This window comes from Sinocyclocheilus grahami, unplaced genomic scaffold (genome assembly GCF_001515645.1).
Source record: "Sinocyclocheilus grahami isolate Dianchi unplaced genomic scaffold, SAMN03320097.WGS_v1.1 scaffold30.1, whole genome shotgun sequence".
In the NCBI taxonomy this organism is placed as follows: domain Eukaryota; kingdom Metazoa; phylum Chordata; class Actinopteri; order Cypriniformes; family Cyprinidae; genus Sinocyclocheilus; species Sinocyclocheilus grahami.
In genome coordinates, this window is record NW_015505209.1 from 596,298 (window position 1) to 611,936 (window position 15,639).

General features: G+C 37.4%; 1 protein-coding gene across 1 annotated transcript in view; it reads left to right on the top strand.

The window, feature by feature from the left end:
• The window catches only part of LOC107572162 (SH3 and multiple ankyrin repeat domains protein 2-like), a 104,410-nt gene that overhangs the window by 52,888 nt on the left and 35,883 nt on the right, over window positions 1-15,639 (top strand). Inside the window, exons 12-15 of the mRNA XM_016258574.1 lie at window positions 3,828-3,985; window positions 4,480-4,593; window positions 10,231-10,312; window positions 14,475-14,557. Of these exons, the coding sequence (XP_016114060.1) occupies window positions 3,828-3,985; window positions 4,480-4,593; window positions 10,231-10,312; window positions 14,475-14,557 (437 nt within the window). The remainder of the gene's footprint in view (window positions 1-3,827; window positions 3,986-4,479; window positions 4,594-10,230; window positions 10,313-14,474; window positions 14,558-15,639) is intronic.

A 15,639-nucleotide genomic window follows, 5' to 3' on the forward strand; every position in this document is an offset into this window, starting at 1 on the left:
TATACTGCTTCAAGAAACCTACCTGTAAAGCTACCTGAAGAACTATGTGCAAGTGCACCGAGGGCAAAAGCTGCTTTAAACGCAGAGGATGGTCACATTCGTGTGATTTAATTTAGTTAATAAAAGTTCATTGATAAAGAAAATCAATTTATTTTTGACAGCATCCTCATTTTACAGCATTTTTACACAAGTGCATAAAACTTTTAACAGTACTGTAGCTTTGCAGGTAAGTTTCTTGAAGCATCTTGGAGACGTTGCCACAGTTCTTCTGAATTTAGTCTGTCTCAGTTTGTTCTGTTTCTTCATGTCACTCCAGACAGACTGGATGATGATCAGATCAGATCTCTGTGTGGAGCTCTGGCTGTTGTCAGACAGAAATCTCACTGGATTATTACAATTAATGGCAAAAGGAATATTTGGAAATGTAAACTGATATTTCCTACTGATACATACAGCAAAAGATAGAAATAACTGACTAAAAACCATTTTTTTAGCTGGTGAAGATACTAGTGTTCTAATAATTTTGGCCGCCACTGTATGTTTACACACACACATACACACACACATATATATATGTTATGTTGTTAAGATAACCCAGCCAAAACCTTGGATTAAACAGGCTGGTATGGCTAGGCTGTGTATGATTTTTTTATTTATTTTTTATTTCTTGTCATAAAAGATATTTTGAAGAACACTTCCTACCACACTGACACCATGTTGCCATGAAGCCATTCCATATTTCCTGGCTTTCTTAGTATTATGGATTTCACAGTTGTTCTTGAAGTTATTAATTTTACCTCTTTGTCATTTAAAACGAACAACTCTGTTCATAAAATCTTAGTGTAATGCTTCGGACAAGTTGAAAAGCAGTTTTATTAGATATACATCCTGTAGCTTGAACCCTACAGTATAGCTTGCAACATGTTAATCAAATAAACAATACGCACAGCCAGACCCCGGTAAAATTACCAGTGTTTAATGAACTCCTGCAGCGTTAAATGAAGCCAGATTTAGATTGAGCTAAGTTTAAATCTATAGCTGTCAATATAAACATAATTTCACTGTACGAATGCGCAGCTACGTGCTAGCCAAGTGTTTGCCGTAGCAGCTAATCTGCCACCGTGGTCATATTTTGATTGCTGCATCAAAATCTTCAAGATGTTGAGACCATATTTCCTTCAAGCTTGATTAAAAATAGACCTGTGAATGTGACTTTACGTGCAGCGCTTGAACCGATTTCTAACACTTACTGGCCTTGTTTCCTTCCTCCCTGTTTTGCATAAATACCTCAGCCCACATTAACTCTTTTTTTTGTGCTTTTTTCACCAAAAATAAGATGCGAAGCTTATGTAATTGTCTTTGGATGAAGCTGGATAAGAAAGCTTCGCTGCTCGGTTTTGACAGCTAGTTACGTTGGCAGGCCGGTTGGCTGCCATAGGCGGTGCTCTAAATGAGTAAGCCACTCATTTATGGTTTGCTGAAATATGCTTGTTTTTCTTCCAGCTGGTGTAGATTCTGTACGTGAGGCCATTTGAAAGTCGATTATTAGATATCGGCAAGCGATATAAGCAAATTAGGATATTGTTTTTGTTTTGTGCTTATTCATGTAACTACAGTAGGTGGCAAGTAAGTGATATTATGGTATTTTTGATGCTCAGAATAGTGTTGTGGTATTTTTTGTGATTTTCAGCACTTAAATCTGATTGGCTGAACAGATTTGCTGCAGTTTGAAGCTGAGAGTTAATTTTGCGGTGCTGTGCAGCCTATTTAGTTTGCTCTTAAAATGTGGCACAGTGTGCTGTTTGCATCATATTTCATATGGTTATTTTCTCACAGGTGTTGGAGGTTGTGTTACCACTTTTTGGTATTCTCCGTTCATCATCACAATTTCCGCACATTTTTCATTTTAAAGTAATAAACCAGGTGTATCTGTTTAGGACTATTTAGCGCGTAAACACTTTTCTGGCTCCAAAAAAAGCACATCACATCTGTATCATCTTTGTCAAGCTTTATTATGTAAGAAGGCTAATCTGGGTGGGTTGACTTTGGGTGATGACATTGAGAGGTTCTCAGTGGAGGCTTAAAAAAAGCTGGAGGCACGTAGAGGGCATATGTAGGTGCTTTGTCCCAATTTCACCTGCTCCTATAGGCTGAAGTCGGCAGATGCCACGGGACCTTGAGAGGTGGTGAGGTAGGGCATGTCATGTATGAACAGGAAGATGCTTATATGATGGCGTACGATTTTTATACCAACAGCATGAACAGCTGTGTTTTATAATGGCAGAATTCAGGTTTGTGAATACATTATATAGAGTGTTTATATATATATATATGTATGAGAAAAAAAAAATAAAGATTTTTGATTTTCTTCTTTTTTAAATGTGTATTTTATTTTTATTTTTTTATTTTTAAAGCCATCTGAAATTGCTTTGCATTTGGCCATCCTCCTGGCCCTCCTGTGAAGCAAGGCCTGCATTTATATGTTAAACTGAAAGCAGGGAAAATAAGGATATGTGCCTCTGAGATTATGCATGTCGTCTGAAAACTGGATGTTCTTTTGCAGCGACAGTTTCAATGTTATTTTTAGGTCCATTGTGCCCTCATTAACACCTTCATTAACAACATCGTCGGGACTGTTCTTTTGCTGAGTCTTTAATGTCAGCATTTTTCTGGAGAACAAGTTTTTTTTGGACGTGAGCCGTCTGCTCCCACCGAGTGGCTGAAGTTACACTCTGAGTCACTTCAGGACAGGGCTCAGCTGGTTTTCAGAGGTGATGTTTCCTGTGAGCCATCACTGGATAAGTTAATGATTCAGCCTGGCCCTGGGCTAGACTCAAAATTTCTGCTTGTAAGACAACTCCAGGAGCACATCTTGGCTTTAATGTATATTTATGGTGTCTATCCAGCAGAGGGAGCACTTATACTTGTAATAGCTGTGGTCTAGTGTACTTGTATGCCTCAATGCTTACCATAGACATTGCTAGACTCTATTTTAGCAGGCCTTAACCTTAGCATTCATCTAAGCCCCTTTAAAAATATGTTTAGACGTTTGTGAACTCTCTTCATGTTTGCAGTAGTAAAGCATCTGAGAGTATTTCTATCTGAATCCTGACCTTAATAGCATTGTTTGCTTTATATATATATATATATATATAGATATATATAGATATATATATATATATACATACAATCAAACCTACAATTATTCAGATACCAGATATAATTTTTGATATTTTTTTGATAATAGTGGGTGCAGGACACTGTAGTTCATAAATGTAAATGAGGATAGCAAAGTAAAGTGAACTGTGACATATTATACCCAAAAATTCTTCATACAGTGGACTACCAGTAAAATTTGGTATAAAAAAATATTCAGCCACTTTTACCTGACCATGTTTTGCTTAAGTGTTTTTTCTTTAATTGCTAATGCAACCTTTTAACGCCACAGACTGAACAAAATTAAGCATTGCTTGGTAATTGGTTGACCTAAATTGGTATTATCTAATTGTGTACCTAAATTTAACAGCTGAATACTTTTTGGTTGATTGTAATCCATTACATACCTTTCTATCAAAGTTATCTGACATTATCAAGATTAATTTGTTCTGACACAGTTTAACTCTGAGTTCTTGTCATATTTTATTACCATTTTCTAAACTCTAGCAAATAAACTGATATAATTTGAGAAATGTTGAAGGTGTCTAAATAAATTTTGGTTTGACTGTATATATATATATAAGTTGTGTGTGTGTGTGTGTGTGTTATATTGTATTTTATTATAAATCTGTTTATCATTTAAATTATTATTTTTTTTGTATTCCCACCAGTCCCCGTGCCAACAGGGATGCCTACTCCGGCATGGACACTCCAGGGTCCAAACGCAAGCTTTACAGTGCTGTGCCAGGAAGACACTATATGGTGGTCAAGTCTTACCAACCGCAGGGCGAGGGAGAAATCGCTTTGTATAAGAACGACAGGGTCAAAGGTACATGCATCTCTAAAAAAAAATTCAGTTTAACTTTACTCAATTAAACCATATGTTATTGATAGTAAATATGGAAATGTTTAAGAGTGTGTGCACCAAATGCAGGGAAAAGCTGGTTTGTAGCAGGCAGTGCAGTTTCTCCTGCCATATGGAGAGCAAGAATTCACAGATTCTGCCCTTCGGCACCAGGCGATGCCTGGCCAGAGCTAGCAACACTTCACAAACAGAAAGAGATGAACTAGAGAGGTTTCAGTGGAATGAAGACTTCATTGGATAAAATCAGCATAGGCCTGATATATTATATTGTCATGTGTAAATTTATACACATCCATAGTGAAGTGGTCAGAATGCCTGTTAATGCCGAAGTGATCTTAAAAGAGCTGTATGTGTAACAGGCATTTTTCCTAGTGTCATATATAGGATTGCACATGCAGTTTGTAAATAATGAGAAGAGTGTTTTATATTTATATTTTTGCTGACATTCTCATACGTAGTTCTCAGTATTGGAGAAGGAGGATTCTGGGAAGGCAGTGCCCGAGGGAATGTAGGCTGGTTCCCAGCAGAATGCGTGGAAGAGATCCCAAGCAAACCCAACGAGGACAGGCCCTGTGAGTGTCTACACACAAACACACACTTTGAACATGTTCTCATTCACTGTCATGCCAAAGGGATAGTACACCAAAAATGACACTTCTGTCTTTAATTAATCACCCTCCTGTTGTTCCAAACCCGTGAGACCTTCATTTCTCATCAGAACGCAATTTATTTATTTGATGAAATCTGAGAGCTTTCTGACCCTGCATAGACAGCAACGCAACTGACAAGTTCAAGGCCCAGAAAGGTAGTAAGGACATCGTTAAAATAGTCCATGTGACATCATGGTTCAACCGTAATTTTATAAAGCTACGAGAATACTTTTTGTGCACAAAAAACAAAAATAAGAACTTTATTCAACAATTTCTTCTCTTCACAAGATTATTACAGCGTATGCATGTGGTGCTGCTAACGCAGGAGGGATAGTGAACTCAAAAATGACACTTATTTATTATTATTTACTCACACACACCAGTGCTATTTTACTATTATTGTATTTTATGTTTTAGTTGTAGTCACTTAACTTATTTTATGTAATTGCAAATGCAACATTCCTTATTTTTCGTGTTTTGACATTTTCAAAGTGTTTGAAATTTAAGTTTTCATTCTGTTTGACAGAATGTTCATGCTGCTCTATTTCATACAACGAAACTAGTCCATATCACTTCTATGCTACATTCCAAAGTTGAAGCTGTACAGTAGTTTTGAAATGTAACAACCAATATTGATATTGATTTCAAACTTTGCATGAAGTGTCTTCATACAGCATATTTTAATAGACTTGAATGAGATTTCAGAGCTGCAGTGAAGGTATTTTTTGAAATTCTTATGTTTTCCAATGGCTGTCATATGGCTTCAGAAGACTTGCAATATATCACCTGAGTCTTATAGACTACTTTTTGGTACTTCTTATAATGCTCTTTCTGATTTGGAGCCTAACAGCCCCTGGTCACCATTTACTTTGTACATTGTATGAAAAGGAGCAGCATGAACATTCTGTTAAATATCATCTTTTGTTTTGCACTGAACAAAAAAATCATACAAATCTAGAACAACATGGGGGTAAGTAAATGATGACAGAATATTCATTTTGGGTGAACTATCACCAGTAAAGTGTACACTTCAAATTACACAATTGTTCGACATATTACAAGGTGAGGGGAAGAAACACTTTTCCCGCTCCTCTTATTATGTCTTCTCTAACTCTATTCTTCTCCAGTGCTCTGATAACCCGCAGAATATGTGAGGAACCTTGCGGCGATAACAGGCTGTTAATTCAGTTATTGTTCATTTGCAACTAGGCCACAAAGCAAGTATATTTTTTTTCCCAAGTAAAATTTCCTATGATAATTATTTTAATAATTGAACATTTTAAAGAAATAAAGATGTATAAATTGCACTTTTAATATATATTTGAATAAATTAATAAATCAGGACGAAAAATGCATGTCACGCCATTGACCCAAATACATAATTGGTGGCAAAATTGGATCTTTTGCCTATACCAGTTTATTCCTCATGTTATTGCCAATAATTGAGTTGTCACAACACATTTGATCAATTTGTGCACTTTTTAGCAGTAATCTGAGGTGAAAATGCTTGCTATGTTTGGTATAAGTGTCACCTGAGGCATTTTGAATCTCATCCATGTTTGCTAGTGTTGCAAAAGAAGCAGGGCGGCAGTGTGAAAAGGTGAGAAATGCTATGTTGAGATGGGAGCCATTGGCAGCCTTGAAATCCATGGCTACTACAATGCACGCTACGAGCAAAGAGCTTTTGAAGAGTTGCAAGGACAGCTGATTTCTTTCATTGATTTATGAAATTGTCATTTGGTTCCCATAGCGATGCTTTCATGGTTATTTTAATCACATTTTTTGAAGATTGTTGCCCAAATCTGTCTTATTTTGCGGTGAATCCAACAACTAGCCAAGATACATAACATACGCTGCTGGATAGCCTTAAAAGTTGACTATCTAGTGCAGTGTCCAAAATCGGCTACAGTTAAATCCAGCATCAGCTGGTTAGCAGCAGCACAAGTAATCTACTGAAGTCTCTTGAACCTTTCCGAGCAACACTCATGCACATTCCTGATTGATATATTTCCATGGAAACATGCTCTACACTGTACAAACCCTGTTGCTATGGAGTGGGCCTTGGTAAGATTTTTTTCCTCTTTTTGTGGCATCTTTTTTTTCCCTCTCTCACACACTCTCTCTCCCTCTCACGGTACTGAGAACAGAGCTTACATACCATCTTTTCCAATGCCACGGTTCTCTTTTTCATGTGTGTGATGCTGATGGTCAGCTCTCACCTGAGCGCTCGAGGAGACACAAGAGTTTTTGGAGATGGGAAGTTAGGCGTCAGGGCCTGAGGGATCAAGAAAAGTGGCAATCACCCCTCAGGCAAGGAGAACTAAGTGTTTCTCGGATTGACTCGGGGGTGAACTAAAGGGGACCAATGGACGAGACTAGCAGATCTAGGAAGAAGGTTCATTTTGGAGGTATGTCGATTTGAGGATGTTGCAAACTGAGGAGTTTTGTGATGAATTACGGATTTGTGCCACCAATAATTGCATGTTTTGCTCTGCACTCTTTATTACAATGTGGACAATTATATAGGAATGATTAGTTCGAGTCTATTGTCGATAAAATTTCAGTTGCGTTTAGTTTTTTTAGTATTTCTTGTGTTTTGAGTCTTTTCACTTGGTTTTTGAGGTAATTTTGCATCTTGATGACTTTTGTGTCAGTTTCAGATGCCTTGAACAGTTGTTGAAAACAAATTGTAGTAAAATATCCAAATCGTCTTGGGGTCATTTTTCGATCTAATTCAGTTCTCCATCATTTTGTAGCTTTGTCAAAGATGACAAATCAGATAATGTTTTTATTATATTGAGTGAGAAACTGTGACCTAGTCGTAGAGTTGTAAAACTTGTGTGACTGGCAGAATATTATAGTTATTACTTTTTTTTTTCCCAGTGGTGCGCTCTGACTCTGCCTTGAAAGTTTTGCATCCTTCAAGTCGTGCTTGCTGCACGTTTACTATCTTTATGAATTTTATCAAGTGAGCCACACAGCTAGTTACCCCTGGTGGTTATAAATCAGGTGTTGTAGCAACTGTCATCGCTGCTCGCCTTCATGTCAAATAGACTTTTTTTCCTCACACTGTCCACAGAGGAACAAAGCTTGTGTCAAGTACGTGTGGCTCTGTGTGTACGTGCCAGAACGCTTTTTGTTGGAAAGACGACACAGCTGCTACAGAAAACAGACAGGGTGTTCAATTAAGATGTGAGAAAGAGAATGAAAAAGAGATGTGGTGGCCATTTTATTCATCCAATTAATTATAACATCCATATCTCTTGATATTAAATTCCTCTGTTCAGATTTATGCATGCGAAATCAGGTATTGCTCAAAACTGGATAATGCACAACCTGACAAAACACATCTAATCTATAAATGGTAATGTCAAGGCTCAGAGTGTGATGATTCACTTGCACACTCAAAAGATTCAGTTTTGATTTATTCAGTTGATGAGATGCATCATAACAGGTCCAGTCTGACCTCAATATTATTTGATTCGTTTCCATACAAATGGCAAAAAATAAGCCTTAGTGTGCCAAATGGATAGTTTTCAGAAATTATCATGATTCACATTTTAAAGCCGATTTGAATGCTATTTTTTTAATTTGAACCTCTCTAGATGGCCATGTTTTGCTAAAACAGTTTGATTAACCAAAATATTAATTAAACTGCCTTTTTATATATTTGAAACAACTGACAGATGGGGAGGACATCTTACATTAGCAGTCACATGATAGAACGGATGTCTGTAGAATCGCGCTGAATCTTAAATGGTAATGTCAAGGCTCAGAGTGTGATGATTCACTTGCACACTCAAACGATTCAGTTTTGATTTATTCAGTTGATGAGATGCATCATAACAGGTCCAGTCTGACCTCAATATTATTTGATTCGTTTCCATACAAATGGCAAAAAATAAGCCTTAGTGTGCCAAATGGATAGTTTTCAGAAATTATCATGATTCACATTTTAAAGCCGATTTGAATGCTATTTTTTTAATTTGAACCTCTCTAGATGGCCATGTTTTGCTAAAACAGTTTGATTAACCAAAATATTAATTAAACTGCCTTTTTATATATTTGAAACAACTGACAGATGGGGAGGACATCTTACATTAGCAGTCACATGATAGAACGGATGTCTGTAGAATCGCGCTGAATCTAAACCTCCTTTTGTTTGAACATCAAAACGTTTCAGCTCAACGAAGAATTGAGCGTCTGTAACTTTAACAGCTAACCAGTGAGTAGGTTGGAAGGGGAAAGTGTTGAATCCCACGCAGCCTCCTGACTACTGATATCATCGTGTATCAACAGAACCGCAGAGGACAATACAAATGGTGCAGTTTTCAGAAGCTGCAGCCTGCAGAACAAACTCCTCGAGAATCTCATTAATGGATAAATATGTGTACACGGTTGCTCAGGATCTTTATTATCACCAGTTGTGTCTCCGTTAATGGGTGTCCTTCCTCCGTAGATATAATTAGCCTTCCTTATATAAGTAAACTTTGGGGGATGTGCTTAACATTAAGGTGATTCGATTAAATTCAGATATTAATCCAGTGTTTTATCCATTTGTCCAAGTCCTCTGTGGACAGTTGTTGGTTTGTTGTTGTACAAACATCATGGCGTAGGAGCGGCCTAGAACGAACGCTCCCCTCGGAGAAGTTCGGAAGAGCGAAAGCGGAGCCGTGTAAACGATTAATCTCTGCGACATAAAAAAAGTCTCTTCATTAGCTTTGTTGGCTCTTATCCTGGTTCCTTCCATAAAATGCAGTCAATATTTGGCCTTCCTGAACTCTCTCGGAGGACTAGTCTAGTTTGGGTCCATTATGGGCCAAATGGTCCCTGTCTTCCAAAGAGCTTTTTATTGGTTGCAGTTAAACACGGAAGGTGGTATAGTTGGTCTAGTGCTGATTTTGAATTCACTGTTATAAATTGTGGATTTACTTTAAGCTCATGGCGTGTGATCAAGAAATTTTATTTTATTTATTTATGTATTTATTTTTTATATATGTGTGTGTGTGTGTGTGTGTGTCATACTGGTATTCATTGTCAGTGACAATATGCGTGTCAAGGTACTGTGTGGTGAAACTGTAAGCACATTTTGTTATTTAATATTTACTTTTTTTTCTAGAGCACAGTTGGCTAAATGATTAAATGTGTTTAAAAAATGGCACCTGGGACTGTGTGACATATGGCACACAGTAAGACCGATTTGTGACTAGACAGCTTTTTTATGCAATTATGTAACCGAACCTTTACAACATTCTCACTTTATCACATCTGCTGTACCTCTCAAAAATTCTGGTGACTATTTTTATTCTTTTTGCACATTTTATATTTGGTGTGAAAGTGATGATAATGATGTTGAAGCATTCAAAGTTTGCTGGGTTAGTGCTTGAACACAGTCACATCAGAATTTAGGAAGTAACTTTTGTTTATGTGTGAAAATAATGAATAAAAAATAATTTTATGACACTTTCTGAGCACTACAGATTTTCAGCACTATGAAAGGTTGAAATATTACATAATTGGGGTGATCTAAAGTAAATGTCTGTGAATATTTCTTCACAGATGCCCGGGCAGACCGATCGGAGAGAAGGAAGCTCTTTCGACACTACACTGTGGGATCTTATGACAGTTTTGATGCATCAAGGTATGATCAAACATTTTTCTAATCCTTCTGACCATGTTTTTTACAGTGTGACTGGTTCAATACACGATGATAGTTTGAAATGGGTTCTCTCTTGCGTACATATTTACAGTTCAAAAAAGGTTACAGAGTTTTTTTTTTTTTTTTTTTTAAATCAGATCGTTTTTCTGTAAACAACATTGCGGTTTCAGATTTTAGTATGTTTTGCCTCAACAAGGTCAGCTATGATGGTGAAAGGCAAGAAACGGACCAGAATAACAGCTCAAATGTCATCATCAGGTCTACACGGAATCTGCGCCTGCGGAATTCCACAGGAATGTCACTCACAAAGTAAAAAAGAAGTTTATTAAATCATTTGTAATTACTTCCCCTGTATAGCAAATTGTTCATATTTCATAGAATTTTCCAGATCTTTCACCAAAATCATCACAAAGAAAATGTGGGGAAAAGATGTGCAGACTCTGTCTGGGCCTGGAGATCATTTTAATACACTGAAATACATTTGTTGTAGGATTTAACAGTAGAGTACATTTCACAAATAATCACACAGAAACAGCAAGCAACACAAGAAAGACTGAAAATGTATTTTCGGTAACACTTAACTTAAAGCCTTTATGTATAATGCATTATAAAAGTAGTTTTAATGCATTAATTATGCCTTGTAATGCATTGTACAATCTCATGAATAATTGTAACCACAGTTAATATATTATAACACTTATCAATTCATTGTTACACTTTGCATTTTAAATTCGGTTATAGTTATTTATTACGAGAAGATATAATGTATTACAATGCACATTATAAATAATTATAATGCATTATACCCTTTAATAACCCTTTATAATGCATTATACATAAAGCCTTTAAGTAAAGCGTTACCATATTTTCTTGTAAAACGTACTTCAGTAATCTTTGTTTTATTTTTTATTACAGTGTAGGTCAATAGATTGATTGATTTACCTAAGCTGTAAAAATGGCCAGGTTGTTTTTAAAATCTTAAAAGTTTATATTTTATGCATTTGATTTACCCCCAAAGACAAAATTCCCTATAGGTTAATAAAGTATAAGCAAAGAAGAAAATTGAAACGATTGATTAATCAATTACTTAAGACCAGTGATGCATCAGATTCCTATTATTAATAACTATTCTTGTGAGTGTATCAAAGTACAGCACAAATTATCCATTTACCTGCGCATCCTTTTACACAAACAATAATTTCCCAAAACTTTGCCAACCCAATATGATTTAACACAAAGCGCCGCACAAGCACATTGTTATTCACAGGGGAAAAAAGGTTTGAAGTATGTGAAAACTCTTTAAATGGCCGGTTATGGAAGCAACGCTCGAGCTTGGGGTCGTCACTGCTGGTCGTTGTTTAAAAAAAACAATCAGCTCTTTGACATTATGATGTCATAATATGTGGCTGTCAATCTGCACATTTGAAATAAATTGGCAGTGTGATTTTAGCCACATATCTCTGGTTTTCTATGCAGTCTGGGAATCTTATTTTAAACAATAACATTATTTTTAGCTACTGAACTTTAATAGCCCTGTTATTTAAAGGGATAGTTCTCCCAAAAATAAAAATTCTGCCATTAATTACTCACCCTCATGACGTTACTAACCCGTAAGACTTTGTTCATCTTCTGAACACAAATTAAGATATTCTTGATGAAATCCGAGAGCTTTCTGACCCTGCATAGACAGTTACGATTGAACCACTGATGTCACATGGACTATTTTAATGATGTCCTTGCTGTGTTTCTGAGCCTTAAACATGTCAGTTGCGTTGCTGGTCAGAAAGCTCTCGGATTTCATCAAAAATATCTTAATTTGTATCCCGAAGAAAAACTAAGGTATTATGGGTTTGGAACAACATGAGGGTGAGCAATTAATGACAGAATTTTTATTTTTGGGTGAACTGTCCCTTTAAGGGTAATATTAGTTCTTAAAAATGTAGTTTTTGTTGTACTGTGAACTTTACACATTTGTCACAGGGTGTTAAAAAGCCAAAAAAGAGAAAGATCCTCTCGCATCCGGCTATACTCCTACCCAGCTGACACACCCCTCGCTCCGAGCTGGTTGTCATGGAGACAGAGAATCCAAGGCAATGCAGGGCAGGCTACTTCCTGCTGCAGGGAGCTTGAGTGACAGCCGTACAAAAGGACACGGGTGCTTTTAGGTGAACTTGTCACAGATACATGCAAGATACCTGCTAGTTATGTCAGTCTTTTGCAGACATGCTCTATATATCATGATTAATAAATTTACAATGGATTCCACTGTAAACTTTTTGGTAGGATAAATACGTATGGATTTTGACTGGATTTAAGATGCATTATTTCGTTTTTATTAAATAGCTAATCCACAACGGTGTATAAATATCGCTCTGTGATGGACAGCAGTAACATTGTTTGAAATGAGATCACACACAGGTATAAATGCATTATGAGCAAATAATATTTCCCCGTTCTAACAGGCCGGGATATTAATGACCTTGTTGCTCTGTGACATCGCCACAGTGTCCCCTTTAAAGCAGATTATGTTGCCTTGACAACCATGCATCATTCCTCAGGAGTCAGCACTCTACCTTTTGAACTCAGAGCTCTTTCAATATCTCAATAAGACTTTATCTTATAGTTAAGACTGTGAGGTCTTGCCATTAAAATTTTAAGCCTATTTTGTCAATATGCCAGATACAGTTTTTATGGGATTATAAACACTTCAAGAAGATCTTTTCGGTGTATTTTAGGCCGTTAAATTAATCAATCTAGAGCCACGGTTTATGACCTTCAGTGATTATTTTAGGGTCTGATTCATTCTCAGGACACAAAGTGCAGTAAAATTAAATGGCACAGGCCACAATCCCATTTCCTGATATGAATGAAGTTAACGTACCATGTGGAAATGAGACTCCAGCTCTTTGTGAGAGCTGCAGTTTGAGCAATTCGCTACCCATTCAGTACCCCGGCTTGATTTCCAGAACTGGATTTAATACTCCATCTAAAAGATGGTAAGCCCTCTTGTCCTTCAGGGAAAGAGAGAGAACATTTGCTTTCCAGTGCTATCATATTCAAACAGCATATCTCTGGATATCTCCGGTGGCTTCTACAGTTGAGTAATTGATCTGCTTGCTTGCGGTGTGTGTTTTGGGAAAGGATATTGATGGTGCTAAGCAGGAAGTAACACTCAGTGTCACAAAGATGTTTTGGTGCCATTCAGGACAACCACCACCATAGTGTAACTACTAGAAATAGTCTCTCTTCTAACAGAATTTCGAATTAATAACTCGTATTGCATTCGAAAGACTTTTTGAGTGAATTTCTTTGACCCACAAATTTGTTTTGACTTGTGTTAAAGAAATAGTTCACCTAAAAGCATGAATGACAATGAATGCATTTAAAAAATATATTTACCTATTTAATATATAGGTGGGGCCATTTTTTCCTAAAAAGTCTATTTAAAGTCATTAAGAAGACACTTTTTGAGATAATTGCAATTGATCATTTCTCATTATTTGTTTATGTATATCTGTTCTGTTCAATTTGGCATAATGTGGTAACAGGGTTATAATTATAAAAAAAGATAATTATTATTCAAAAAATACTATAATGATCGTTAATGTGAGCGTCAAGCAACCGAAATCGTTAAGAGAAATCATAATCGTTAAATACCTTACGATTCCAATCTGTAATGCACACATCAAATTATTTTAGTCGCGCGCGCACACATGCATACATTCTTCTCTCTCTTTCGCGCGCTCGCTCGTTCTCTGTGGCACTGTAAACCGTCTCTCTCTCTCTCTCTCTCTCTCTCTCTCTCATACCCATTCCTCCAAGATTACCGCTCATGTTTTCCTCTGGTGATTTTCATCCTTCATTTGGCGGTTATGTCTCTCGCTTACAACACGCTATCTCGCCGGCGACCGGGCCCTGCCTTTCTTAACCGGTGTCACAGCTCCTTCTTCGACAGATAAAGCTTGCGGTGAGCTTTTTTCAACGGTTACAACTCTCGTCACATCGCGCTCTTCGTCGCAAAAATGATTAACTCCGCTCAGCCGACGCCTGTCAGGATGAAGCATCACTCCGCGCGCGCGGCGGTGGCGATGATGAGGATGATAGGCTGTAATAACGGTCGTTATGCGCGGAATTTTCTCCACAGCGACTGCGTTATCAACGAAAAGACGGTCGTGCTGCAGAAGAAGGATAACGAGGGATTCGGGTTCGTGTTGAGAGGGGCGAAAGGTAGGGAGAAAGACGGACCCCTCGTCGTCTCCGCCGCCTCATCTTAACTGTTCCTCACTTCATGCTTTACACCCTCGAGAATCAAACCGTGTTGGTCTTTCATTTCACGCTGTTTCCTATCCCCCTTTTTTGTACCCCCTCACTTAACGTCATTTCTGTTGATTTCAAAGCGCGTCATCGCGCGCGCACTTGATTTGATGTGTCTGCGTGGCTTGAGCTGCATGAATTGCATCCATGTGAAGAACTTTTGAATGAACGCATATCTTGGTGTCAGCGTGTCCATCACTTGACTGCGATGCATTTAAGTGGGCTTGTCGAATCTGTGAAGTGTAAACACAGACCCCCACCCACTCCCTGCTCCATGTGCTTGGCTTGTGTTTGACTGCATTAGGGCTCTGCTGGCACTTTGTCTCAAGGGCTTCCTGAGTCTTGACAGTCCAGCTGTTTCTTACTGTGGCTAAAGCGTTTAATTCACTCACAAATCCTTCATAAAAATGTATTGAACTTCAACAAACCTTTGACTATGCAATGTATTAACTACTTAAGATAGACCCTAAAAGTCTCCTTCCCATCTACAACTGCAGCGCTTTTAGTGCACTACAGATCCCTTGTAGTTGCGAGTGGTGCACCGTGGCTGCTTTCTGCATCAGCTTTTGCGATGCCCCTCGTTCTGTCAGGCTTCAGACCAGTGCTTCTCCACACACTGTCAGCAGTGACACCCATGCATGCATTTTCTCTGGTTATATAAACGTCCCAACTCCTGCATTCATTTTTGATTTGGTTGGATGGATGCATTGCAGCTTGCATCATGTATCATTAGACCAGATGCTCTTGTTTAGCCACACTCATTATCCATTGTGCTACCAGGCACTCGTTTTCATAGGAATTGTATTTTTCATACCATCGATGTAAAAGCATGTTATTTTCAGCATGTTTTTGAGTAATGGCAAGCTTAAACATAGACTAGATAGTTAGGATTATAAATAATATCTCACTTAAATAGTACATATATATATATATATATATATATATATATATATATATATATAAATATAGATATATATATATATATATACTTTTTA